The sequence below is a fragment of the Leopardus geoffroyi genome, chromosome D2 (assembly GCF_018350155.1).
Source record: "Leopardus geoffroyi isolate Oge1 chromosome D2, O.geoffroyi_Oge1_pat1.0, whole genome shotgun sequence".
Classification (NCBI taxonomy): domain Eukaryota; kingdom Metazoa; phylum Chordata; class Mammalia; order Carnivora; family Felidae; genus Leopardus; species Leopardus geoffroyi.
This window is the reverse complement of record NC_059334.1, coordinates 12,325,825-12,351,991: the sequence shown is the minus strand read 5'-3', so window position 1 is coordinate 12,351,991 and position 26,167 is coordinate 12,325,825. Positions and strand designations below refer to the sequence as shown.

The 26,167-nt window shown below is 38.3% G+C and overlaps 1 protein-coding gene across 1 annotated transcript in view; it reads right to left on the bottom strand.

Annotated features, from left to right (window-relative positions):
• Positions 1 to 25,152, bottom strand: part of HEATR1 (HEAT repeat containing 1) — a 50,893-nt gene extending 25,741 nt beyond the window's left edge. Inside the window, exons 1-20 of the mRNA XM_045437240.1 lie at positions 25,040 to 25,152; positions 24,571 to 24,744; positions 23,816 to 24,032; positions 21,897 to 22,038; positions 20,076 to 20,177; positions 19,498 to 19,638; positions 18,054 to 18,265; positions 17,766 to 17,899; positions 16,050 to 16,152; positions 14,768 to 14,878; positions 14,340 to 14,457; positions 13,180 to 13,287; positions 10,430 to 10,525; positions 9,906 to 9,994; positions 8,640 to 8,851; positions 7,868 to 7,989; positions 6,879 to 7,070; positions 5,201 to 5,384; positions 4,939 to 5,075; positions 4,028 to 4,220 (exon numbers count right to left, since the gene is read on the bottom strand). Coding sequence (XP_045293196.1) covers positions 4,028 to 4,220; positions 4,939 to 5,075; positions 5,201 to 5,384; positions 6,879 to 7,070; positions 7,868 to 7,989; positions 8,640 to 8,851; positions 9,906 to 9,994; positions 10,430 to 10,525; positions 13,180 to 13,287; positions 14,340 to 14,457; positions 14,768 to 14,878; positions 16,050 to 16,152; positions 17,766 to 17,899; positions 18,054 to 18,265; positions 19,498 to 19,638; positions 20,076 to 20,177; positions 21,897 to 22,038; positions 23,816 to 24,032; positions 24,571 to 24,712 — 2,755 coding nt within the window. The 5' untranslated portion in view covers positions 24,713 to 24,744; positions 25,040 to 25,152. The remainder of the gene's footprint in view (positions 1 to 4,027; positions 4,221 to 4,938; positions 5,076 to 5,200; positions 5,385 to 6,878; positions 7,071 to 7,867; positions 7,990 to 8,639; positions 8,852 to 9,905; positions 9,995 to 10,429; positions 10,526 to 13,179; positions 13,288 to 14,339; positions 14,458 to 14,767; positions 14,879 to 16,049; positions 16,153 to 17,765; positions 17,900 to 18,053; positions 18,266 to 19,497; positions 19,639 to 20,075; positions 20,178 to 21,896; positions 22,039 to 23,815; positions 24,033 to 24,570; positions 24,745 to 25,039) is intronic.
• Positions 25,153 to 26,167: the final 1,015 nt, after the last annotated feature.

Here is a 26,167-nt window from a genome sequence, read left to right as displayed (position 1 = left end):
TACATTCCATCAGTGTCTCAAACAGCTATTTCTGCCAACTACTACTTCTAACGCCGTGTCCAGTATAGTGATGGATTCAACAGGAATGCTTTTGTTTTCCCAACTCTGCTATGAAGATGCTAGCTTTTGATTTGAGTATTTTTCTCATTACTCCTATTTTGCTGCCACAAAATTAGAATTACTGATTTTTATCGAATGCCTTTTAAACTCTTGGAAAATGATAATCCTTTAACACTGATATGGCCAATTGAGAGTTCTTTATTTTGAACCAATTTTATATTGTTGGAATGAACTTTATTTGGGCAGATACTTGCTTTTTAAGAATATGCTGGACTCAATTTACAAATATTTTATTTAGAAATTTTGCATTATTATTCAAAGCAACTTGGCCTGTTGTCTTGTTTCTGTCTCTAAGTGTTGTCAATTTTCAGTGTTATACTCATTTTAGACAAAGAATCTGGAAGCTCTCCTTTGTTTTATGCCCTGCTCAGTCCAACAGCACTGAAAAACCTGCTTTCAAGATCTGGCAGAATGCATCTGTAAGATCAACTGGATTGAAGTCTTTTGAAACTATGTCCCCGGGATAAAAAGACTCCTAAATTCCTCTCACGGTAAGTGTTATTTAAGCTTTATTCCATGCTATCTACTGGGGCAAACTGTGGTGACTTTCATTTTGCTACTAATGATCCATTCCATACATTCCATTTCTGGAATGCTAAGAAAGAGCTCAACAAACTGTCAAACTTTTCTGAGAAGGTCATGTAAAGGCTGGCAATCTTTCCTAGTCTCTGTAAGGTTAATTTATAAAATAAAGTCAGCAACAGCTGGAAATTTCAATTCACACAAAGGGCAGCTTCAGGCCAAGTCACTATTTGCTATAATTCCCTGTATAGTGGTACAGAGCTTCCAGAAAAATCCAAATGCAAAAACAAATCAAAGTACTAAGTATTACAGTTACCACCTTCAAGTTAAATACTAGAACTCACAGTAAGCAAAAGCTACCTTATTAAAACTATCAGCTTTAGGGGCGCCTGGGTGGCGCAGTCGGTTAAGCGTCCGACTTCAGCCAGGTCACGATCTCGCGGTCCGTGAGTTCGAGCCCCGCGTCGGGCTCTGGGCTGATGGCTCAGAGCCTGGAGCCTGTTTCCGATTCTGTGTCTCCCTCTCTCTCTGCCCCTCCCCCGTTCATGCTCTGTCTCTCTCTGTCCCAAAAATAAAAATTAAAAAAAAAAAAATAAAAAAAAAAATAAAATATTTAAAACTATCAGCTTTTAGGAATTTTCTTCCGTTTAAAAGTCTATGTGACTCTGTTTTCCCAAGTCATTTTATTTAGATTTAAAATAGGATATTTAAAAAAAAATTTTTTTTTTCAACGTTTATTTATTTTTGGGACAGAGAGAGAGCATGAACGGGGGAGGGGCAGAGAGAGAGGGAGACACAGAATCGGAAACAGGCTCCAGGATCTGAGCCATCAGCCCAGAGCCGGACGCGGGGCTCGAACTCATGGACCGCGAGATCGTGACGTGGCTGAAGTCGGACGCTTAATCGACTGCGCCACCCAGGCGCCCCTAAAATAGGATATTTTACATAAAGATTGAAAAAAATACTGAGCTTTGGTTTTAAACTTATGAATACATTTACTATATTGGTCAAGTATTAAAAAACCAAAGGCAGTCTACATTTTACAAATGATGTTAAATGTTCATTCATTTAACAAAACTCGCTATATGCAAGACTGAGCTGGAACGCATATCTCCACAGAAAGTAATAAATGTTGGTTAGATTCCTAAGCCACTGACAAAAATTCATAAATACTGTACTGTAATATTTTAATATTGCAGTATCTTTTTCTTTTGAACAGTGTCACATTTTTAATAGATTAAAACAAATACCAGCACCTCCCAGAGTCCTTACAGAGCAGGTGCAGACAGAAGCTCCCTGTGCACTGGAGTGGGTGCCCGGAGGCTGGGGGCACTGAGTGACCTTCCACACTGGCCCTCCAGGACTCCAGTGCATAGGCCTTGAGCTTCCAAGGGGAATTAGGTGCACCTGTCCTGGTTTCGGTGGACTACTGGGACATTTCTAAGCAGCATAAATGCAGAAGTTCTTTAGGAAGAATGGAGGTGACAGATGACAAGGCAGAGGGGCAGACAGGGAGCCGATCTTGCAGCAATTCTGGGGAAAAGTGAAGTCTTTTGGTCCTGCTATTTATAGACTAAGAGACATCTATCCCTCAGGAACCTCTGCCTTTGATATCAAAAGATAATAGACATTTTATACTTAATTAGAAAATCAAAGTAGTTATGACCTCTAAATAAAATATACATACCTTTAACAGAAAATAACCATTTAAATAAATCAGGCTATTTCCATGCAATGGAATAGTCTGCAGACATTTGCAAGTAAATAAGTTTCTGTGTTTACTAAGTAATAATATAGAACAATACCTATAACATATTAATTAAAGGATTAAAGTTTTTAAAAATGTGCAGTAAATCTTTCTCATCCAAAGGAAAAAAACAAAACAAAACAAAACCTGAAAAAGCCTTCTTAAATTAAGTCCACCTAAAATCAGGGACTGCAATTTTATAATAAGTAGTAATGAAATAATTCATGGGATTTTATTCTACAAGTAAAAACTTAAATTTAAATACATACTTCACCTTGTATTTAATGAAACCTTGATTATAATGATTAATTATGTGCTCTTTCACAAAGCTAATGAAAGAGAAACACTGAGAAACTGTTCTGGGAAAAGCATATATCGTTCATTTTGCTTTCACAGAACATTTATAAGGAGTGATTTTAGAATAAAAAAAAAAGAAAAAATCAAGAACATAATCAAATTTCCCAAGAGCCACTCTTTTTCCTTTGACATTAAAATCCTTCTGGTTTGAAGAATCAATCATATCCATCATCCTCATCAATTTCCTCATCTTTAATCACTACAGGGTCTAATTCTGTCAGATTCTCTCATTTGTCAATAGCTTGTAAATATCTATTTTTCAGTATCACGTTCATCAACTTCAGGAAATTCTGCATCTTTTACAAAATTTGCAAATTTCACTTTATCACAAAATATAAATTTAATATAAGTGTTTTATTAGTGAGTGTCCAACCTAAAAATGACTTATACCTGATAGAAGAGACAAATCCAAGAAGGCTGTCAGAGTGGAGACCTTTTTATAAGTAGCTGAATATTGGAACTATACTAAATGATCTGGCTTCCCCAGATAACCCTGTAACTGCTGAAACTCAGAAAATGAGCAGGATATTAACAACCTATGACTAATCATCTGCCATTTTTATTATGTTTTGGTGATTAGAAGTAGTTTATACATACACACATATAGTTCACATATATGTATATAAATTATACACATGTAGGGGCGCCTGGGTGGCTCAGTCGGTTAAGTGTCCGATTCAGCTCAGGTCATGATCTCGCGGTCTGTGAGTTCGAGCCCCGCATCGGGCTCTGGGCTGACAGCTCAGAGCCTGGAGCCTGTTTTGGATTCTGTGTCTCCCTCTCTCTCTGACCCTCCCCCGTTCATGCTGTGTCTCTCTCGGTCTCAAAAATAAATAAATGTTAAAAAAAAAATTTTTTTTTAATAAAAAAATTATACACATGTAGCAGTTCACACACATCTACATAAATTACATGTATACACAGCACGTGAGTGAGAGTGCATGCACATGTGAGTGAGCACTCTTTTTTTTTTTTTTTTTTATTTTTGAGAGACTGAGCGGGAGAGGGGCAGAGAAAGATGGAGACAGAGAATCTGAAGCAGGCTCCAGGCTCTGAGGTGTCAGCACAGAGCACAACCTGGGGCTCGAATTCATGGACCACAAGATCATGACCTGAGCTGAAGTCGGTTGCTCAACCAACAGAGCCACCCAGGCGCCCCTATGAGCATTCTACTTAAAAACAAATTAAAAAGAAATTCTCCAAAGTACAATCCACACAAACTACATATAGAGAAAGCATTAAAATTGGTCATGACGGAACGTAAGAGGCTACTCACAATACCTGGAGAAGAGACAGATGCCAGCTGATGTTTATTCTGTGCTTTCTGAGAAGAGAGCATCGCACACCCTATATAAAGAGCTTGGGTCCGCAGCACTGTTTTCACGCTGCAGTTAAGTGGATTTGAAAGGCTAGACCCATACGTCCATAAAACAGAAAAGAACTTGAAGAACTGAAAAACATCTTGTAGATGCACCTAAATTGAACAAATCAACAACAGGGAAGTTTAATTTTTACTCACATTCGGTTGGTTCCAAATCCTCTTTTCACTAGTGTGTAATTACAGAAAACAAATATTTCATTGCAATGTTCTGCTGCTTTGTCTCATGACTTAAAATTTTCTACACTTAACCAATGAGAAGGATGCAAATGAATTCAAAGGACTTGCTACAACTCTACATTTGAACACACCGAACAACAACAAAATGAGAACACTAAGCAGAAAACCAAGACGAGTGATGCTGTAGAAGCCTCATTAAGAAAGTACTTCAAAGATGGAGTCAGCATCACCAACTGTGTCAAATGCTGTGGAGGGGCAAGAAGCCAAGAACAAAGGCCTCGACCACTGGAGGTCACTGAAATTTCTTAGCTGAGTAGAATATGCTAAATCAGCCCTGTGAACAGCACTTTCTCACTGGTAATGGCACTCATCGACCAAACAGCCTGGGCTGTTGTGATTACGAAACACATTAACGGGTCTAGCACACTAGCAGGCACGCAACAAAGTGCACCTGTGTCCTACCTACCGACTGGTGTCACGACAGCGCTACCTCACAGGGCCATGTTTATCAGCGCACACTCTTCCCCATCATCAGCACACATTATTTTCATTTTCATTAAAACCGTCATAACTAAAATGCCCTGCGTTATCTTCTTAGAGGGAAGAGTATGCCTGAAAAAGAGGAGCTTCGTACCTTTATGAACAGTTTCATCAGGACCCTGAAATGAACGGCATCAGCACCGGTGAGTATCGTCTCAAAGAGCCCAATGAGCAAGCGCACATAGGCCCTGCTGTCTTCTCGCAGCTGTTCGGGGTCCCACCACACGTCCTCTACACGGACATGGAGACAAAGAGACGGTAAAGAAACTTACGTGGACACACTGGTGCGAACTTTTCACTCAAGACACTAGTTCCATTTCTAGAGTATCGCATTCGAAAGTCACACTCTGTCCTACCTCTAGGAAAGGATTTAGGGGCCTTTAGTGCATGAATAAAATTTTTCAGTGAAAATATGAGTAAAACTGAATCCTCCACAGCAATATTCTGGGCGGTGTTGAGCTGTTCTATGTAATGTGTCCACAGTTCCACTGGTATCTCTCTGTCCATCATCAGCTCAAAATGCCATTCTGAGGGGATTTCCTGAAATGGTAAAAGAGACAAAGACAACACAAACAAGGGGTTCTGAACATGGGTTATACACAGGAGAACTGCAATGGATGTGTATGTCTGGGTAATATGCAAAATTGTGTCTCTATGTGCATATTTATGTGAGAGAATTAAAAGCTTTAATCACATTTGTAAAGAGATTCAACCATCAATCACTATTTACAAAAAAAAAAAAAAAGATTCAAGTTATCCACAGTTTCATGTTACCTGTATTTTCTCAACACACACATCTAAAAACAAACGTTAGTCACATATATTGTGTTTATCAAGTGACACATTTCTACACAGAAAGGAGCTGGATTTCTAAGAGACCCTTAATGGGACCTTTCTCATGCCCCGCTTTTACAGGTAATCTGAAGAGGGTACATAGTAAAATCTCCAAACTTGCAGGTAATTCTGCAAATAAGCAGCAAAATGTGAGGTGTTTAGAAATTATACTGCAGATACTAAAAAGCAGGAGAAAATATGAAGGAAAATTATGAGACTTTGTACAGGAGAGCACACAGCAGTAACCTGGAAAGAAAGAGCCAGACTTCTAAGAGAACGTCTCTCTGGAGGGATTTCACTGACTCAATATGCTGCTACAGCCAGAAAGAGGCCCATGATTCCCAGAAAGGGTACTAAATATAAAGCATTTTATCTGCATACGTGTATGTGTATGTATACATATATATATACCCAAATTGTTCACACTTTTAACACCAAGGGCAAACACCCTTCAGGTTACCACAATCCACAAAAGATAAGAAAGAAAGAATTCAAAAAGGGCTTATCTGGGCTACTTTTTTAAAATACAAAAATTTATTACTCTTTTTAAATTTATATGATTTTAGGTAACAATGACCATGACCAGAACTTGTAAAATCCTGAGGGTATATGTAAATGTGAAAACGATGCTGACTCATTCTGCAAATCCTAAAATGAAGAGCCCTCTGAATGATGGAGAACAAATAAAAACTAAATACTATTACAGGGGGCAGATATTAAAAGAAATAATCTTATTACCTCAAGATACGTTACTAGGTAAAAATATAAACAACTGAAACACGTTTCTTAGCTGATACTGTCAAAGACAAAGAGTAAGCTGGTGAGATCCAAATCTGATGTAACATTAAAAGACAAAAGATCAATTCTTAGGAAACAACAGAATGAAGTAATATTTTATTCAAGCACTGACATACCTAGTGAATTCTTCATCATGAAGGATAGTTATGCATAACTCAGATAACTACCCAATAAAGATAATAAAGGGGACAGTCAACCATTAGGTATAAAACATCACGACCTTGACATTCTGTAATTCAATTAACTTTTCTAATTCACTATCGATTGCTACCCAAGGCTGCTTCACACTTCGCCCTGAGTATCCAAAGATTCAGCGTTTCAGCCCCCAATTTTCAGTTTTGCTGTGATTAACAAGCCAGACTGCCACTTTACTCAATGTTCCAGACACTTTGCACTACTTACCACTGCAGTAATGACACCTTCAAGCTTCTTTATTTTTTTCTGCAACAAACTGAAGACTCTTATTGCAAATGGAAAGTGAGTTTCCTTTAAAGATGAACAGCAAGAAACCAGCACAGCCGTGACCAGGTGAAAAGTCACTTTCTGCTTCAGACTAAAGCAGTCCTTCTCCCCAAGGCTTATTAAATCCTCCACCTTGAAAAACAAAAACATTCTCCATTACTGGTAGCTCTTAGTTCACATAAAACAATTTTCTCTACCCCAGACCTATCTGGGTATTACATTTAAGGTGAGATGACAAATACAAAGCCTTTAAAAAGTAGTAAGCACTGACTTCTAAGTAATTAAAAAAATGAAAAAATTCAGAATTATAATGAACATAAATAACTGCACTTGGCAACCAGATAAATGCTTTAAAATTATACACCTAATGCCTTGACAAAGCTTTATTTGCTAAGGCAAAAAAAACAAAAACAAAAAAAAACCTTTTTGATATTTTGCTATTTTAACAAAAAACAGGATTTCATATTTTATTTTTTTAATTTATTTTTTTAATTTTTGACAGAGAGAGAGAGAGAGAGAGAGAGAGAGAGAGAGAGAGACAGAGCATGAGCGAGGGAGGGGCAGAGAGAGGGAGGCACAGAATATGAAGCAGGATCCAGTCTCTGAGCTGTCAGCACAGAGCCTGACACGGGGCTCAAACTCACAGACCGCGAGATCATGACCTGAGCCAAAGTCGGATGCTCAACCAACTGAGCCACCCAGGCGCCCCCAGGTTTTCATATTTTAAATAAAAGGAAACAGGGAGGCAAAAAGGTACATATTATTCTTATTAGTCCAATATAAAACCACAATAAAAAATTTATATAAAACGTAAAAGATATAAAACAATCTGCAGAATATACTTAGTCAAAAATGCAAACATTATTTAAAAAAAATCTAGTGAAGCAAACACTGAGAAATCCAGGGGTGTTCTTTGACAGCAAACCTACCATCTTTAACATTGAAGAAGGATCCCCTGAACTTATATTGTCAGCCAATAACGCAATCATCTTCTGATTTGCCACACCAATTAGCTTTCCTGACTCTGTGCTTTTAATCACATTTTCAAGAGCTGTTTAAAAAAAAAAAAAAATGAACATAGGGCCCTTATATCATGAATACTCACCTAAAGAATTCTACAGAGTAAGAAATTTAGGCAAAAGTTTTATAATTTTCCTATGAAGGTTTGCTCTGTATTTTCCCTTTTGTCCAATTCTGAATCTGTGTGTGGGTCAGCTTCCTTTCCACTGTCCAGCTGACCACGGACCGTGGGAACAGGGGCACCAACCCCACTTCCCAACACAGCTGAAAATATACATATAAGTTTTGATTCCTCAAAAACCCATTAATAGCCTACTGTTAACCTGAAGTCTTACTAATAACATCAACAACACAGATTTTGTATCTTATATGTATTACATACTGTAGTCTCATAATAAAGCTAGAAGGGAAAAAGTACTATTTAAATAATTCTAAGGAAGAGAAAATGCAGAGTACTGTACAGTATTTATTGAAAAATACCCACATTTAAGTGAATCTGTGCAGTTCAAATCTGTTGTTGCTCAAGGATTGCAGGTTTTTGATCTTAGATTTTTGATCTTAAACAATCTTGCTGACACAGAACAGAGCAAATGTGATTTCAAATAAGTTACAGCCAACATTTGCTATTGTTTTTTTTAAGTATTTAAAGTGTTTTTTCTACAAGGCAACTGAATTTCTTACCTTCCTTCCAGCCCCTTAATATAGGGTGCAGAGAGCAAATTCCTGATTTTGATAAATATATAGCAATTTTCATCTCTGCAGATTCCATGTCATCATTGATGATAATCATAAGCGGCAGCAGATGTACCACCACCTGATTTGACAAGTGATCATTTTCTTTCAGTAGCTCTTCCTTAATTAATATGTCTGCTGCTACCTCAAGTACCTTGTACCTAAGACACAAACAGATTTGGCTGAGAAACCCATTAGGAAACTTAAATTCAGCCCCAAATCATTGCGTTGTCCCTGCTCAGCTGACATCATCCTGGTCTCAACAAACATATTATTCAGACACAGCCAACACAATCACTTAAAATCCATGCCAAAAGGTGAGTTATTTGGGAGAGCAATTTTAAACTAATTCTGTCAAATCTTTTTTTTTGAGAAATCATTAGGCTAACTATAATAACATAAAACACGTCACACTATATATAACTCCACTAGAAATCACAGACTCACTCATAATTTAAAAAAAATCTGAACACATACTATGTGCTAAGAACTAAATATGATGGATACAAAACAAAAACCTGCAAGACATGCTCTCTTCCTCTAAGGAACTTAGTCATTTTTCCATGAAAAAAGCTTAAATGCCAAAAATGAGCTCATCAAATAGTACAGAAGGTAACCATGTGCCTCTGAGCTTCCTTTCATAAGTTCGTGTTTCATTATAAAGTAATACACTATCCTGGGAAAAAATAATCAAATAGAATTATATAAAGTAGAAAACTAAAACTTCCGGGGAGCCTGGGTGGCTAGTCAGTTAAGCATCCGACTTCGGCTCATGTCATGATCTCACAGTTCGTAGGTTTGAGCCCCACATTGGGTTCTGTGCTCACAGCTCAGACCCTGATGCCTGCTTCCGATTCTGCGTCTCCCTCTCTCTCTGCTCCTTTCTCACTCGCACTCCGTCTCTCTCAAAAATAACATTAAAAAATTAAAAAAAAAATAAACTCAAATAAAAACTAAAACTCCCTACTACCCTACTTCTCAGATTTCAGTATTATGTCACACATTATAGACTCTCACCATTTTATGAAGAAAAAATTTCAGAGAATAGTATAATGAAGCCACACAAATCCTAATTCTTTACATAATGCAAGAATTACATTATGATTCATTCCACTACCATGACCATATAACTAAATTAGAAAATGCAAACATGTAAACACAAAAAATGAAACAGGTATAAGAATTTTGTCAATTCAAAACAGTATGAATACATACCATCCCCTATTTTTTGAAAGTTCTGCTCTTCGAAAGAGATTTAGAAGATTTGAAACAGTCACTTCTGAACTAAAGTGTTGTTTAAAAATCTAAAGGGGAAAAAATGGCCATAAGTAAATTTTCACCTGCTTCAAATGCATACGGTACTTGTTAAATACACTTAAAAAAAATAATGAATTGTAAAGAATTCGTCTCCCAACAGTCCTTGAACTATTTCAAGGCTTTATGAGAGCTATTTCTCAAAAGTGGCATTCATGAGCCAATTTTCCACAATCCCAAGGTATTTACTATCGATAACAATTTATAAAACACTTTTCCCTTTTGAAGAACTTCTATGTAATATGAAGTTGTGCAGTCTGATTTCTCCCATAAGCTTTCCTTAACCAGGCTTAAGTCTATGCTCTCAAGAGAACAAATTTCCAATGAAGGAATAATTTCCAATGTATTCCTGCCTAGAGCAGAGAATCACATGAGGAGAAAATATTTACAAATTGTGTATTTCAACAAACAACAAATTCACTCACCTCAAAAGCATTTATAGCCGACAAAACAACATCTAAACTATCATCACCTAATCGGGTTAAAACAGCTTCTTTTATGAAAGACTCATCGACATTCTCCTAAATAAGAAAAAAATATATTTAGTTGCTGCTAAAACCTCCTAAGATTTTACCCTAGATAGGAAGCTTGATTTTGTGAAAAGCACTCCAGATTATCAGTAAGAAATACAGGCTCTGGCCCAGATGCAAATTCAAACACTCTAAACATACCTGCACTGAACTAGATAATCTCTGGAAGGCCTTTTTATTTTTTTGTTATTTTTATTATTTTTTTTTAATATGAAATTTATTGTCAAATTGGTTTCCGTACAACACCCAGTGCTCATCCCAACAGGTGCCCTCCTCAATGCTAAAGGGCCTTTATAGATGAGTAATTATTTGGTACAAACTTTTTCCAGTTTCTACTGAAAATATAATAGAATATATATAATTCAAATATAATTTTTGCATTAAGAAGTTCATCTTGTTAAATCAGAGCCTGGATATTGAGAGTGCAAAGACTCAAGAACCAGAACATCTAGGTTTAAATTCTGGCATTACCCACCTACCAGCTGTGCGACCGACTGGGTAATTTAACCTTTCCAGGTCTCACTATTCTCCTCCAGAGAACAGAGCTAGTAACAGTACCAACTCCAAAGAACTGCTACAAGATTAAACAATACACATCAGTGCTTAGAACGAGGCCTTTTACGTAGTAAACACTATTAAAGTCAGCTATTATTATCAAGATTTTTACAAGAGTAAGGACAAGCACTGCGAAGCCAGTCTGCCAAAAAGATTATTTTTTTTTCATTTACAAAAGAAAATAAAGCACGTAATCATTCACAGTAACAAAAAGGTAAGATCGCAAATCAACCTAAGTATATCCTTATCTATGGGTGGTGAAAAAAATATAAATAATGCTACAAAAGACAATAAGGCACTCTGTTGGGAGATAAAACTAAAATCTCTAGAATTCACAAACTGAAGTCCAACTTTCACATAGCAAATATCACCAAAATTTTCTAAACAGCTAGCAAGTAGTCAAATATCCCAATCTGAAGACAGTTAACCATGCTTAAATCTAAAAGGTGAATGTGTACAACGGCCTTTATTGAAACACTAACCAAATCCAGAAGTGGACAGAAAAGAAAGGGATTAAAAGAAGGACAAGAACACCTTCAGATATAATATTAGGAGCTTCTAGGAATTCTTTTTTTCATTCTAGACACTGGGATCTTCCTATCACAATGAAGACCAGTATGCTATGGTTTAATTATCCAGCAAATCACTAACGCAAACCTATCAACACCTTGTGAGACGTAATTTATGCCAGATCAGAAATGAATCAAAGCTACAGATTATAAATTTGAGTATTACATCAACCATTTTTAAAGAAACATTCTTGGGGTGCCTGGGTGGCTCAGTTAGTTAAGCATCCAGCTTCAGCTCAGGTCACATCTCACAGCTCATGAGTTCATGCCCTGCATCGGGCTCTGTGCTGACAGCTCAGAGCCTGGAGTCTGCTTCGGATTCTGTGTCTCCCTCTCTCTGTCTCTCCCCCGTTCATGCTCTGTCTCTCTGTCTCTGTCTCTCTCTCTCTCTCAAAAAATACGTAAATAAGATAAATGTTAAAAAAAAAATCCTCCCAGATCCTACTGTTGCTATTATTATTTACATATCATTTTAAAACGAAGTAACACAAAAATATAAAGTAAACCAAAAATAATATAAATATAAACCAAAAAATTTTAAGCCCACTATCACAAAGCCCTGCAAAACCAAAAAACTCAAATTGAAATGAATTTACTATGGTAATTATGATTGCACTCTGAAATTAAATTCTATTTGTGATATGAATCTGGCTCTAGCTATCATGACACAAGTTCAAGTTCAGCATTTTCATACTATGGTGTGCCATGAGGACACTCAACTCTAGGACTTTTCTCTTCCAGAAATGTTCCAAATATGCAATAGTACTACATGAGAAGATTTAGATTATCACACAGATGAACACTCTTCCTTTATAGTAACTACACTAAATGTCTACACCAGTTAACCCTTCAAACTCATGACTTGACAACAATGTAAAAAAAAAAATTAGTCCATTTGAAAGCCAGAGAAAAATTTTAAAAACAGAGTATTAGTGATAAGCTCGAACAGCAAAAATTGTGACAGAATTGTGTGAATGGCTGAAGCTCAGAAAATACTGCTCCATTTCAATTACTGCAAAGTCTTGGTAAAATACCATTTTGGTATAAAGACATTATTTACAAATTAAGTTAGCCTTCGTACTTACTATTCACAGCCACCAAAATCTGAAACAAATATAACCGGAGGTACTGAAATCACGGAACAGTGTTCCAAAAGCTGTAATTCCAATGTCCCCAAATACACTCATGTTGAACTTAAGAGTACCAAAGTCAAATTTCAAAACTACAACATTCTCAGATAATTGGTGAACCTCTGTAAATGATCTAGAAATCATAGTCTGAAAAACACTGAAGTAATAATCTGCAATGTGGAAACACGAATATAGAGGTTATTAGAGCATGGTTGCTCTAATAAATGGTGGCTACTGGCATGTATGGTCCAATGTACTCTCTGTGATATTTGCCTTGTGTCTGTAATTACATAATATCAATTGTAGTTGGTAAGTTCCAATTTCCTCTTCTAGAATTACACTGTGCATTTTAAGGATAAAAATATCACAAATGAAGCTATCTGAAACAAACCTCTGATGTCTTCATGATATTTTTCAGATGATTAATAGCCAGAAGTCTCACAGGAGCAAGTGGATGGTTCAGACTGAGCATCAAAGACGTATCAGAATCTGCTAAAAACTACAGAATTCATCACAATCACCAAATGATTTCACCATTAAATGAGCATCTGATCAAGAATAAAAACCAGAGAAAACTGCCCTAAAATGCCCAACACATTTGATAACAACCATCTAAATCCAGAAACCAAGAAGTAAAATCTTTGTCTCTAGAATGTAATGAGTTACAATAGATGAAAAAAATGAGCATTGTAAATGTTGTGATTTTGAGAGTACACTTGTGTCTATGTGTAGGTTTATTTAGTGAAGCAATTCTGTGAAGTAACTTTGTATTCATTATATGGTTCTAACTTCAGACTGAGAAACACCTGAAATAAATCAGTGTATTAGCACCTAAATGAAAATATGAATTAAAAAATTGGTCACTGAACACAGAAAGCAACTCACCTAAATAATAAAACAATGACAGTCAAATTAATGACAACTTACCTCACTTATGTAAAAAGACTAAAAAGGAAATCTATTATCCTAATTTTGGAAATGAAACTAATTAAAGATGAAGGTCTAATTACAAAAGAGAGAAACCTAAACAATCACATTTCTCCTCATAACATTTATTTTCAAGGCTCACTGTAAAAACTGCTCAAATGTCTAACTTCTAGTAGAAATAGTCGATCTAGGGTGAACTGACAGGAAATTTCTGAAGTTCTAACATGATCATGAAATTAAAATCTGCCTCCCTTATTCTCACCAGTGACTTGAACAGCCTCATGCGGCTAGTGCACACATAGCAAAAAAAATAAGGACACACTGGAAACCTGAGTGAAGCCCCCTTTTGATGACTGCTAATAACATTTCCAAAACATATTTTTCCTGAAAGAAGTTATCACATGCAGTGATTTACGTTGCCATGCCTTTTTCCAACAATTCAATGCATAACTGAGTTGAGGCCTCACAGCTTCCCTTCAGGGAACTAGGGAAACTGTACTAAATCTCACCTGTCCACGAAAGTTGCAAAGAAAGGAGTGAACTAGCCAATTTATCTCCAGAATTCCTTAAATAACCACACAAATATACCCATAATTGTAGTAATTCCTCTGAAGAAAAACTTACCTGATACTTTCCTCCACTTGTAGAAAGAGAGATAAACTGATGAAAAAGCTCCTGTTTTTTTAGATCTGTAATTTCTTTTAGGCGTTCCTCTAATACAACATCTAATGTTCGGGGATATCTGGGAAGAAAATAAAGAGCTAGTTATTCTTAACGAAGTCACTAACCACACACATGATACGTGTATAAAAAAGATACAAATAAAACCTTAGAAGTATTCCAACAGTAACATCTCTCTATACAAAAATGGCCCCTATTTCCTATATGAAAGTATAGGTCAAACACACTTAATCCCATACCGGTCTTCCTAAAGGTGGGGGGGAAAACCAGCCTCTTTACAATTCATTCCCTATGTTATGATGTGACCTGTGAATCTTCTTTTAATAAAACAAGACACACACATTCAACAAGGGCAGAAACACACAACTTACTTGCTTTCCAAAAGTCTGATGAGTGGAAGAAACTGTTCGTTAAGCAAAGATACTTTATCAGGACCGATTTCTTCCTGTGAACTATATGAAATATACTCTTCAAAAAGAAGGCTGCAAAACAAAACAAGTATCAGCAGACATGAGAGCTACTATTTATTGAGCACCCATTATATTTCAGATGCTTCAGAAATACTTCTGCCATATTTCCACAAGGTACCAGTCATTCTTTTATTTTTTATTTATTTTTTTATTTTTTTAATTTTTTTTTTCAACGTTTATTTATTTTTTTTGGGACAGAGAGAGACAGAGCATGAATGGGGGAGGGGCAGAGAGAGAGGGAGACACAGAATCGGAAGCAGGCTCCAAGCTGTCAGCCCAGAGCCCGACGCGGGGCTCGAACTCACGGACCGCGAGATCGTGACCTGGCTGAAGTCGGATGCTTAACCGACTGCGCCACCCAGGCGCCCCGGTACCAGTCATTCTTATTTTACATATGCAAAAACCAGGGCTGAGAACTCTTGTAATCTGCCTGTGATCAGAGGACAGCCATCGCAGCCAATGCTCAGCGAGCCCTCCTGTGCCATCAACAGTAGAGCAGGTTCTCAAAGCCTGCTGGACTCCGGGGCCCACACTCTCAACAGTACTTCCCGCGTCTACTCTCATTTAATCCACAAGCCAATTCCGTGAGCGAGGGGCACGAATGACACACAGCAGCAGACAGGCCAATGTTACACAACAGCAAAACCAGATCCAGGCAGTCTGACCTTCAGAACTTACTACTCTACTCTCCTGGAAATGAGAGAGGAAGGATTCAAGCCCATGTCTGACTGTAATGCCTACATTCTTTTCACTGTATCAAGGTGCCCTTTAAGTGAAAAAAGAAAATGGGAGACTGACCTATCTTTACAGAAAAGAAAGAATTTTCACTTCACACCCTCAATATTAAGTTTCTAATTGATATTTACTAAATACTAACTGCAATGCATTGTTTCAGGCATTTTGACGCAGTTATTAATAGGAATCTCAAATCAACCACTAGTTCCATGTAGCTATAACCCAAATTTAGCTTAACTATTAACTTTCCATTATCCCATTTAAGCATTAAACACAAATTACTTTTTCCTTCTACTGCCATCATTATTGCACTAAGTAATTAATGAAATGATATGGACAAATCAAGAAATGCGTCATAAAGAGAAACTGGAAGACTGTTACCCAACTCTAAAAAGTATACTAAGCCCCAAAGATACAAATCAAAAGCATGTCAGAAATAACAGCTTACCTAGCCAGCAAATGGTCTAAGTTGTTCTTCAGTGATATATTTGTAAGTATAGCTTCTAAATGTCTCCTGTAGATTTGACCATCTGTCCCTTCAGTTTCTTCACCTTAGCATACAACATAAATCAAAATTGATGGGGAAAAATTCTTTTGCACCTACATTATTAAATTTACTTACAGCAGAAAAGTCTTCTACAGGAATCATTTTAAACCATATATATTGGTATCCAGCTTTTTACCCGTTTATAAAAGTGTATCTCACCTATTCAGCTATGTATATTTTTTACATTTTTGTATACATTACCCTCACTTATGCTTTACCTGAAATTCTCTACATTTTTAAAAACAAGTTTTCCAGGACTTATTTATAAAACAGAGGTCCAAAACATAGTTGTGCCAGGTCATATTACAAGTGGTTGAAGCTGGGACCCAAGCTTAGAGCCCAGGAAACTAGCTCTGAAAGCAGGCTCAGCTTGCATCTTGATGCGCCCTACTGAACTGAGCCATCATCTTCTACTCCACATTTACTGCACATATATTATCAATCAGCTGGTAGCCCTGCCTTCAAAGATTGGGACCACATCACCACCAGAATAGGAAAAATATACTTTTATACATGCTACTCATATCTCTGACACATATCTAAACCAAGATCTGGTTAGGCAAAGCTCATTTTCCAATAAACTGACACACTTTACAGATGTCTTCCCTAGTATGTTTTTCTTAGTCTAAGTGGCAACAGGACCAAACATTTCTTCTTGTACTTCTCTATTTATTGAAAGATAAAAAGCATATAATGGAAATAATCATTTTTAATAACCGTTTTTATGGCTTCTTAAAAATGTGGTTGTTTTTTAACATTTATTCATTTTTGAGAGATCGAGACAGAGCGTGAGTGGGGGAGGGGCAGAGAGAGTGAAAGGGAGACACAGAATCCTAAGCAGGCCCCAGGCTCCAAGCTGCCAGCATAGAACCCGACATGGGGCTTGAACTCATGGACCATGAGATCATACCTGAGCCTAAGTCAGACTGAGCTACCCAGGCACCCCAAAATTTGGGTTTTTTATGTATACGATTTTCTTGGTCTCTCATGTTCAGTGACTCAAAGGACTTTTATGTTCATTGACTCCAAGGAGAAAAACTTTTTTGGCAACTGAGTATTTGTCGTACATGAGTCACTGAAGTTCATTAAATATCTAAATGAGAAGGGAAAGTTTTACTGGGTAACATATGTTAATCATTTTAAAATAATTCCATAGCCTTTTTAACGAAGAGATTGTTTAAAAACACACATTAGAGGTTCCTGGGTGGCTCAGCCGATTAGGCATCTGACTCTTGGTATAGGCTTAGGTCACAGCTCACAGTTTATGGGATGGAGCTCTGTGTCAGGCTCTGCGCTGACAGTGTGGAGCCTGCTTGGGATTCTCTCTCTCTCCCTCTCTGTCCCTCCCCTACTTGTGCACAAACTCTCTCTCTCAAAATAAATAAACATTGAAATAGAACACACATTAAAAAGACACACCAGAATTCTGAGCATATCAATTAACAAATATCTCCTTCAAACAATGTATTCCCACCTCAAATGTTTTTCACATTAAAAAAAAAAAAATTACACAAAAACAATTAGCAGAAACTTGAAATATCTTACAGATATTAACAATTTTAAGAGAATCAAATCTTAGACGTTACGCTTCTGGACACATAATATACAACCACGAACCTGTAATATGATTAACGATGGAGACAACCAGATGGGGAAGCATGTAACGCAGAAGAGGACTGACATCATAGACTTCAGAAATCCCATGAAGTATTGTAATAAGATCAGGAACGTTACACAAATGAGGAAATGGCCTTTGAAGAAACAAGTACATAAAATGCTAACTTCAAAAGTCAGATAATATATAGCAATTTGAAAAAAAGTATACAATTTATCTTTGAAAAGAATTATTCAAAATACTTTCATTCTCCTGTATTTATCGTCATTTCCCAATTCAATCGTACGTACTTTTTCCCAAGGCTCTCTGGCTTCTGTCTCTGCATGAGCACTATTAAGCAACCTAATCCATCCTTGATCAAAGAAGGAATTTTGGTCAACGTTTTGATGATCTGTGAAGCCAACGAATTGACGAAGGTGTCCTCCATTGTCACTTTCACAGAAATCTGACATATTATCATGTACGTTGCAGCTCTGTAATCTGGTAAAGATGATCTCAACCCCTAAATATTTTTTAAGATACAAGGAAAAATGATAAGCTATATCTTTTAACTTTACTTAAAATGTTACTTTACCTTGACAAATTAAAAATGCCATAAATGAGAGATTAATACTACCTAACGTACGCTGAAGAGTCAACAACTCTTCAGAATTTAGCCTCTTTTCCTGAGCACACAGAGATGAGGTTAAGTCTCTTGGATGAGAGGAGGGATCTCAGCAGGTCTCCCAACTTGAAAATCCACTACATATGCTAACAAGGGCCAACAGGCTCTTCTTTTTTTTTTTTCAACGTTTATTTATTTTTGGGACAGAGAGAGACAGAGCATGAACGGGGGAGGGGCAGAGAGAGAGAGACACAGAATCGGAAACAGGCTCCAGGCTCTGAGCCATCAGCCCAGAGCCTGACGCGGGGCTCAAACTCCCGGACCGCGAGATCGTGACCTGGCTGAAGTCGGATGCTTAACCGACTGCGCCACCCAGGCGCCCCAACAGGCTCTTCTTTTATGGGCAAACACCCACCAGTGTAAAGGAGACTTCAGAGACAAAGACAATAGGGGCGCCTGGGAGGCTCAGTCGGTTAAGCGTCCGACTGACTCAGGTCATGATCTCACGGTCTGTGAGTTCGAGCCCCGCATCGGGCTCTGTGCTGACAGCTCAGAGCCTGGAGCCTGCTTCAGATTCTGTGTCTCCTCCTCTCTTTCTGCCCCTCCCCCACTTATGCTCTGTTTCTCTCTCTCTCTAAAATAAATAAACATTAAAAAAAAAAAAAACAAAGACAGTAATTTTGGGACACCAGCAGGAAGTGAAAGCAATACCTAAGCGGTACCTCCACAGGGAATCTGGGAGGGTGGTAGGTAGGCAACAAGGCACCTGGGAAGAAGAAACACTGAGAAGTGGAAGTCACTGTAAAAAGAGTAAGAGCATATGCCTTGATGGAGACTTTCTAATCCATTCTGCTTCCAGTGAGTCAAGATGACTGCTAAGAAAACAAATCTGAAAGGTAATGTCAGGGCCAAATAGCCAACATTTATTCTTAATGAGCCCTAAATAAGATCCCACTTTTGCAAGTTTTTAAGACAAAAAAGTCAGATTTTTTTACCTAAAAATTAAATCTTGCCAACCATCTGAACTATGCTGTCAACTTAAAAATAGTTATGTCTAAGTGAAATTTTCATAAAGCCAGGAAATTCCTTCAAGTACAAAATAATCTACTCTACACACGAGCAGGACCAACCTTTTGGATATATGGAAATAGCTTGGCGACTATATTATCCAATACGCCCTCAGCAGTCACTAGAGCAGACACGATGGTAGAAGCATAGAAAGTTAAGAGCACTCTCAACTGAGCTGAACTCCCAGGATACTCAACAAAAACCTACAACAAAAAAACACAGAGCACAGGTTAAAAAAAAAAAAAAAAAACAAAAGCAAGGCCAATTAGATAAACATATAAGAATGTTTACAGCTCCCCTCAACTACTTCAGACTGACATTCTTATGTTTACCATATACAACATTAAATACACAAATGCAACGGTTCAATTAAATATGACAAGAATGAACAATCCTGACTTCTGATCCCCTCTAAAACAGTCACTGTAAATAGAATTTGACAAGAAACAGAGTAATTTATTTTTGTAGGAAAACACCTTTTGTGACGAAAGACTGATTCAAGCTGCTCATGTTCCAGAACAGTAGTTCGCTTAACAAAAGGAACTTCTTCTAAGTACAGTTATCAGGGAATGCCTTTCTTCACTCAAAGCAAGCAATCTTTTAATGGAATCAGAGAGTCAGGGAACCAGATACTACTCACCTTCACAGATTTTGTCACCAGACTACAAATGAAATCCATGAATCCAAGATCTTTGTAGCAGTGGGTAATCAAAGTTCCCCTAGCTAAGGGCACTCCATGTTGCTGTTATAGACAGAAAGAACCAATCATCATTAGGGATATTGATCAACTGATCATTTTTTAAAGTACCTACCACAGTACAACTTTGTACTGGTGCAGTTAATACAAAATACAGTCTCTCCATATAGCTGGTGGTAGAGAGGAAATGAACATATAAAATTGTGCAAACTTTAGAAATCCAAAAGAGGTCAGCAATGGGGGTAGATGTACTCAGTGAATACTGCCTACTTACCATGTGTTGCATTTTCATATGTATTTATCTAAATCTGGATTCTCTAGATTCTTAGGAACTCTACTAGTTAGATTGGGTTTTTTTTTTGTTTGTTTGTTTTTTTAATGTTTATTTATTTTTGAGACAGAGAGAAGACAGAGCATGAATGGGGGAGGGGCAGAGAGAGAGGGAGACACAGAATCGGAAGCAGGCTCCAGGCTCTGAGCCATCAGCCCAGAGCCTGACGCGGGGCTCGAAATCACAAACCGTGAGATCATGACCTGAGCTGAAGTCGGACGCTCAACCGACTGAGCCACCCAGGCGCCCCTAGATTGGGTTTTTGAGCCAATGTGCTGTGGTTGTCTTGGCTTTACAAGAACACTAGTAATAGAAATAGACTAGGAACCCAGAAACCTTATACTGCTATTCCCACCGCTTACACCACACATGGCATGTACGGGGTGCTCAATAAACACTGAATAACTGAAAGAAAGGAGAATCTGAAGTGAACTTTAATAGGTGAGTGGAGTTGCATACCTGAAACAAATGTGTCTAGAGAGCATCAGCGTCTGTGTGTAGAGTAGGGGAAAAAAAATGACCTTGGTGTTATATTAGCAGAGGGAGTAGTTTGGTAAGCTTTATTATGGGTTGTCTTTCTCTTCTTGAACACTCGCTGGTTCAAGTGCTTTACATCCAAACTCTTAAACTGTACTTCCAATTAAAAGTTCCCATTCCTTTCTTTTTACTAATTCTGATCACTGGACTCACTATCATCACACATCAAATTAACTCTTTTCAAGGTCCCACAGTCTGTTAGTCTACTTTTGCCCCATCTGTGTTCCTCCTAGCCTGAATTGCCATACTTAATATTCAGTAAAATTCTCGTCAACATAAATGTACTTTCTTCTACTGTATGTTGCAAACAAAGTGAAAACGGCCAAATCAGTCATTTTATCACAAAACCATGCTAACTGATCCTTACCAGACCCTTCCTGTAAGGCAACCATCCTTTTAATCATCTATAGACTAAATGATAGCATCTTTTTTTAATCAATTTTAATAATTTCCTTAAGTCCATCATCCTTATCCTTTTAATTTTTTGAAGTATTTTTCTTTTCTTCACCTCCAATTTTTTTTTTAAAGCAATTCAGTTCCAAGATCTAAAATGTCAGACAGTAGTGTAGTGGAAAGATAATAAACTTTAAAATCAGATCTAAATTCAAATCCTAACTGTCACTTTATAGTTATTTGAACTCGGGCAAGTAATTCTCTTAGCCTGTGCTCATCTGTAAAAATAGTTTTGTGACAAACCAAGATAATATAATGAGAATTGCCTAGCCTAATGTCAGGTGCCAAGTAAATGCTAATTTCAACTAGAAGTTACGAAATAAAAGTGATGGAGGTAATACTTGGACTACCTGTAGGAGCACTAAGGACTTCATTTTTTCCAAATTGTATCCCTTAATCAAGATCTGTAATGATTATAGACACATGTCATTCAACAATCGTACCTTAACTGGTGACAACCAAAACCATTTGTGCTTTGGATTATTAATTTTCAGAAGCTGTATAACCCGTACAAATATTCTGGTCTCGTGGTATGGTAGAACACAAGCAATGAGGCTATCTTGATTATAAAGATGGATATGGAACCTGGGGGGAGAAAAGCAAGCAATTTGAAATGACACAAAACCTGCAAGCACGTATTTCCTTCCATGTCCAGATTCTCTATCAACGAGCTAGAACTACTCAGAAGTATCAGTAAAAACAAGTACATGACGATACCCAAGATAAAGAGCACCAAGTGATAAGCCTCTACTTTGCATTAAAGTACTTCTCAACAGAGGTCCGTCAACTCTTATGCTGTAATAGTTTTTACTACTCAGTATAAAAATTTACATCCCATTCACTTTCTCTCAACTTAAAAAAAAAACAAAACACTATTATTAAATTAACATAACTGTGGGACCACTGTGGTCAAATCAACAGAAAACCAACTGGTCAACTAGGCAGCAATGCTCGGCTCCTCTCCATGCTCTGAAGTTCAGCTTCCTCAGCTTATCAGAATTCTAAAACCAGAAGACTAAAATCACATTACTTTCTCTGAATTAGAATAAATTGTCAGATTACAATTATATATAATTTGTCCCTAAACTTCACACAACTCTGTATGGGTCCCTCTACCATAGTAAGACAGGCTCATTAGCCACATCAGTTACATTAAATCCTTTCTAGCCTTGAAGACCTAGCTCAAATGCTTCCGTGTTCAGGATGCTTTTCCTGATTCTCCCAGCGAAGTGATTCCTCTTATTTCTATTACACGTTAAACTTATTCGCCAAGATGCTACTTTCTTCGTGAAGCTTTCCTCAACTACTTCAGGCAGCACAACAGCCCCAAACTTTGCAAACACCTTTACTTCAAAACAATAACCAAGGGCAGCCTATTTAACCTTGTGTTGAATCTAATGTTTACTTAATAAATAAGTTACATGAATAAATTAAAAAAAGTACTCCTTATGCTAATGATCCCAGCTAATGCTGGGGGGAAGGAATTAAATGCTAGAAGAAAAAGGGAAATATTACAGAATTGCTGTTTTCTGTCTGATGACTCTAGTGTTCTGATCATCAGAAGACCCAAGTTAAACTTAACGTTTTCTTAATGACTCACTTGCGTCCAGAAGGGAAATCACTTTGTCCCCATGTCTCCAATTAATGAAATAAAGCTCTTTCTACTTTTAAAACATACAACACATGGCAGAATAAACAAAAGTGTGTAAGCTGTGATGTGATGCCAATTCAGTGAGGAAATAAACTTGAATATCCTTACTAAGACAATTTCCAAAGAGTCAAACCTTGGAAACAGTCTTGTATCTCAGATCACTAGTTGTGTGACTAGGTAAGTTAACCCCTCTATGCCTCAATTTTGTAAAGTGTACAATGGGGATAACACACGTACCTTCCCGTAGGAATGCTGTGAGCATTGAGACGGTGCGTACAAAGTGCTTACCACAGAACCTGGTATGTAAATGCTCAATGTACATTAGCTATTGTTGTTTTTCTTAAGTTACGGTATTTTAGAGGATACTGTTTGCTTCTTCCCAAAGCACTGGTTTTGTTATTTTGGCAAGAAAGAAGTTTAATAATATCCTTTGGTCCAAATATGCGGTAACAGTTCGTAGTGGCAAAGTGATGTGAGCTCGTTGGAACTAATATAGTTGGTCTATTAACTCAAGATCTCCAGCAGTTGTATTTCTGTCAACAAAAAGGAGTTTAACAGAATGGCAAGCTTATGTCATCTTACAGACATCGTGTTAACCTCTTCATAGACCTAATTTCTCAGCTTTAAATTGGCTTGTATTCTCATTACCTAATTTTTAAAAAAAGATCACAGTTGTTAGCCCATAGTTATTTCTGTAAATTAATTTGCTACCTGTGAATCAACCACTCCAGACACTTCTGTGCTGGCTTCAGCAGGAAGTAAGGGGACAAGTGAATAAGGAATAATGAAATGTTTTCATCCAGCTCTTTGTTCACAGCTTTGGTCTGAACGCTGCGCTCCAATGTTTTTGCCAGCTGGCTGAACAACGGTGCTTCAAACTGCTCAAAGGAAGGATCGATCCCGAGCAGCTCTTCCAGGCCAGTGCATCCTAGGAAAAGGACAGTTTATTTTTAACAATTCTTTGCAAGCAAACTCCTCTCACCCCTCTTTTACAGTTTTATTTATCCCTAAAAATCTTGTATAACCTGTAATACAGTCCCAAACATAGATTTCTAGTTTTCAACATAAAAAACAAATCATCTCCCCAACCAGAACAGAAAATTCTGCCTGGCAGGTACCATTCTTTAAAAAAAAAAAAAAAAAAAATCCCTTGCAATAAGGGCCAGTTCCCATAGGAATTGGGAAGACGCCTCCTCTACCCCAGCCACGCCTCCAGCCTCTTTTTGACTGTCCACTCCACACATTAGTTAACCTCCCAACCTTTGTCTCTTCATCTGTGAAATTCAGATACTGCCACGTTTCAAGCATCAAGCACATAGTTATTTGTTATCCTCTTTCTCTGAACAACATAAGTCAACAAATTGGAAACTCTTAACGGAAGAGGGAGGGTCAGAAGAGAAAACAATACAGCAACATCCCCAAAACAGGTGCTTCGAAGACATTTTCTTAATTAACGGTTAGCTCACCAATGGCAAAAGCGGTGTCCCTGTCGATGGTGGCCGCTTCCTTGGGGTCAAACAACAAAGAAGCAACTTCATCTCTCGATAACAGACTGCGGTCACTTTGAGGGAGGGCGAGGCGTTGGAGTTGCTGGGCTAAGGACGTCATCTCCCACGCAGGCGGATTTCTAAAAACACAGGCTAAAAAACAAAGACACTGTGAGAAGTCTCTAGAAAACCACAGGTGGCTGAACCACGAGCCTCTAATGCCTCGCATACAAGTAACTTTCTTCGCACTCAGCGCCGTCACGGACACACAGCCGGCTGCCCCGGGACTCACGGACCCCAGGGTACAGACGCCACAGCAACAGCGTTAACGCAGGTTCCTGGGGCCGCGCCGTGGCTTTCTTCAGCCCCGACCACGAGAGACTCGAAAACCCGGGGACATCTCACCCTCCCTTGGTATACCGTCTACTCCCCTGCAGCTCCTGCTCACCGAGAGCTCGAATTCGGGACGCAAGTCCGGAGTGACCAGCCTTCACGGCAGTTCCCACATGCTACCAAAGCGGCCGGCTCTCGCCCGGAAATTCAAAGCATGCTTCACAGGAGCTTCCGGTTTCAGGCACTACGGCAAGAGAAGAGGTACAAGCTTGCCAGAAGTACGATACGATGGCTCCGCCTCCCTGCGTCGAAGCCCCGCCCCCTCGCCGTGCCAGATTTCAGGCTCTGGGTCTGGGTTGGGTCCGGCTCCTGTGCTGGGGCTGGGGGTCTGCGCCCGGCTTTGTGCCTTAGGGTTTCAGTCTCAGGGCTAGCCTTTTGTGAGCGTTAGGGATCTGTAGCTGGAACCATTCATTCAACATACGTTTATCCAGCTTTCACTGTGTACCAGCAGATTAGCCAGCGGTTAAAAATGTGAGCTATGAAGTCACGTTGAGTGAGCTCAAATCCCGGCGCTAGCGCCCCTGAGCTCCACCGAATTATTTCATCTGAGTTTGTTACCTTCTCTATGAAGTGGGGAAAGGCTGAGAATTTCATGAGGTGAGCTGCTGATCGAACGAAGCGAGCCGCTCTATGAATGGTGGTTGCCACCGCCTTGGATCTTGGGGACCATCTTGTCACCGACCACTTTGCATTCCTGGAAAACGCATACTTAATTTTTTAAATTTTATTTTAAAGTTAACCCTGTTGAGATACAATATACAAACCAAATTGCCCAACTCAGTTCAACAGTTCTATGAGTTTTAACAAATGCAGATGTAACTCTCTCCCCATTCAAGACATAGGAAGTTTCCATTGCCTCCAAAAGTTTCCTCTTGCCCCTTTGCTGTGATGCCCACTCCTACTCCTGGCCGCAGGCAACCACTGGTCTTGGCATCATTATAGGTTAATGTTGCTGAATAATATTCTTAATATATAGGTTAATGGTGCTGAATAACATGACTATACCACCATCTGTTTCCGAAGCAGGTGGTAGGTACTACAGAAGGGAGCGGAGTGGTCTCTCCAAGAAGCTATCCCCAGGTCGCTGGAGTAATTGGATATCCTACATCTTTTTCTGGATGCATTCATTACTCTCAAGAGGTGGAACTTTCTTCCGCACCAGGATGTCACTCTTTCAGTCACC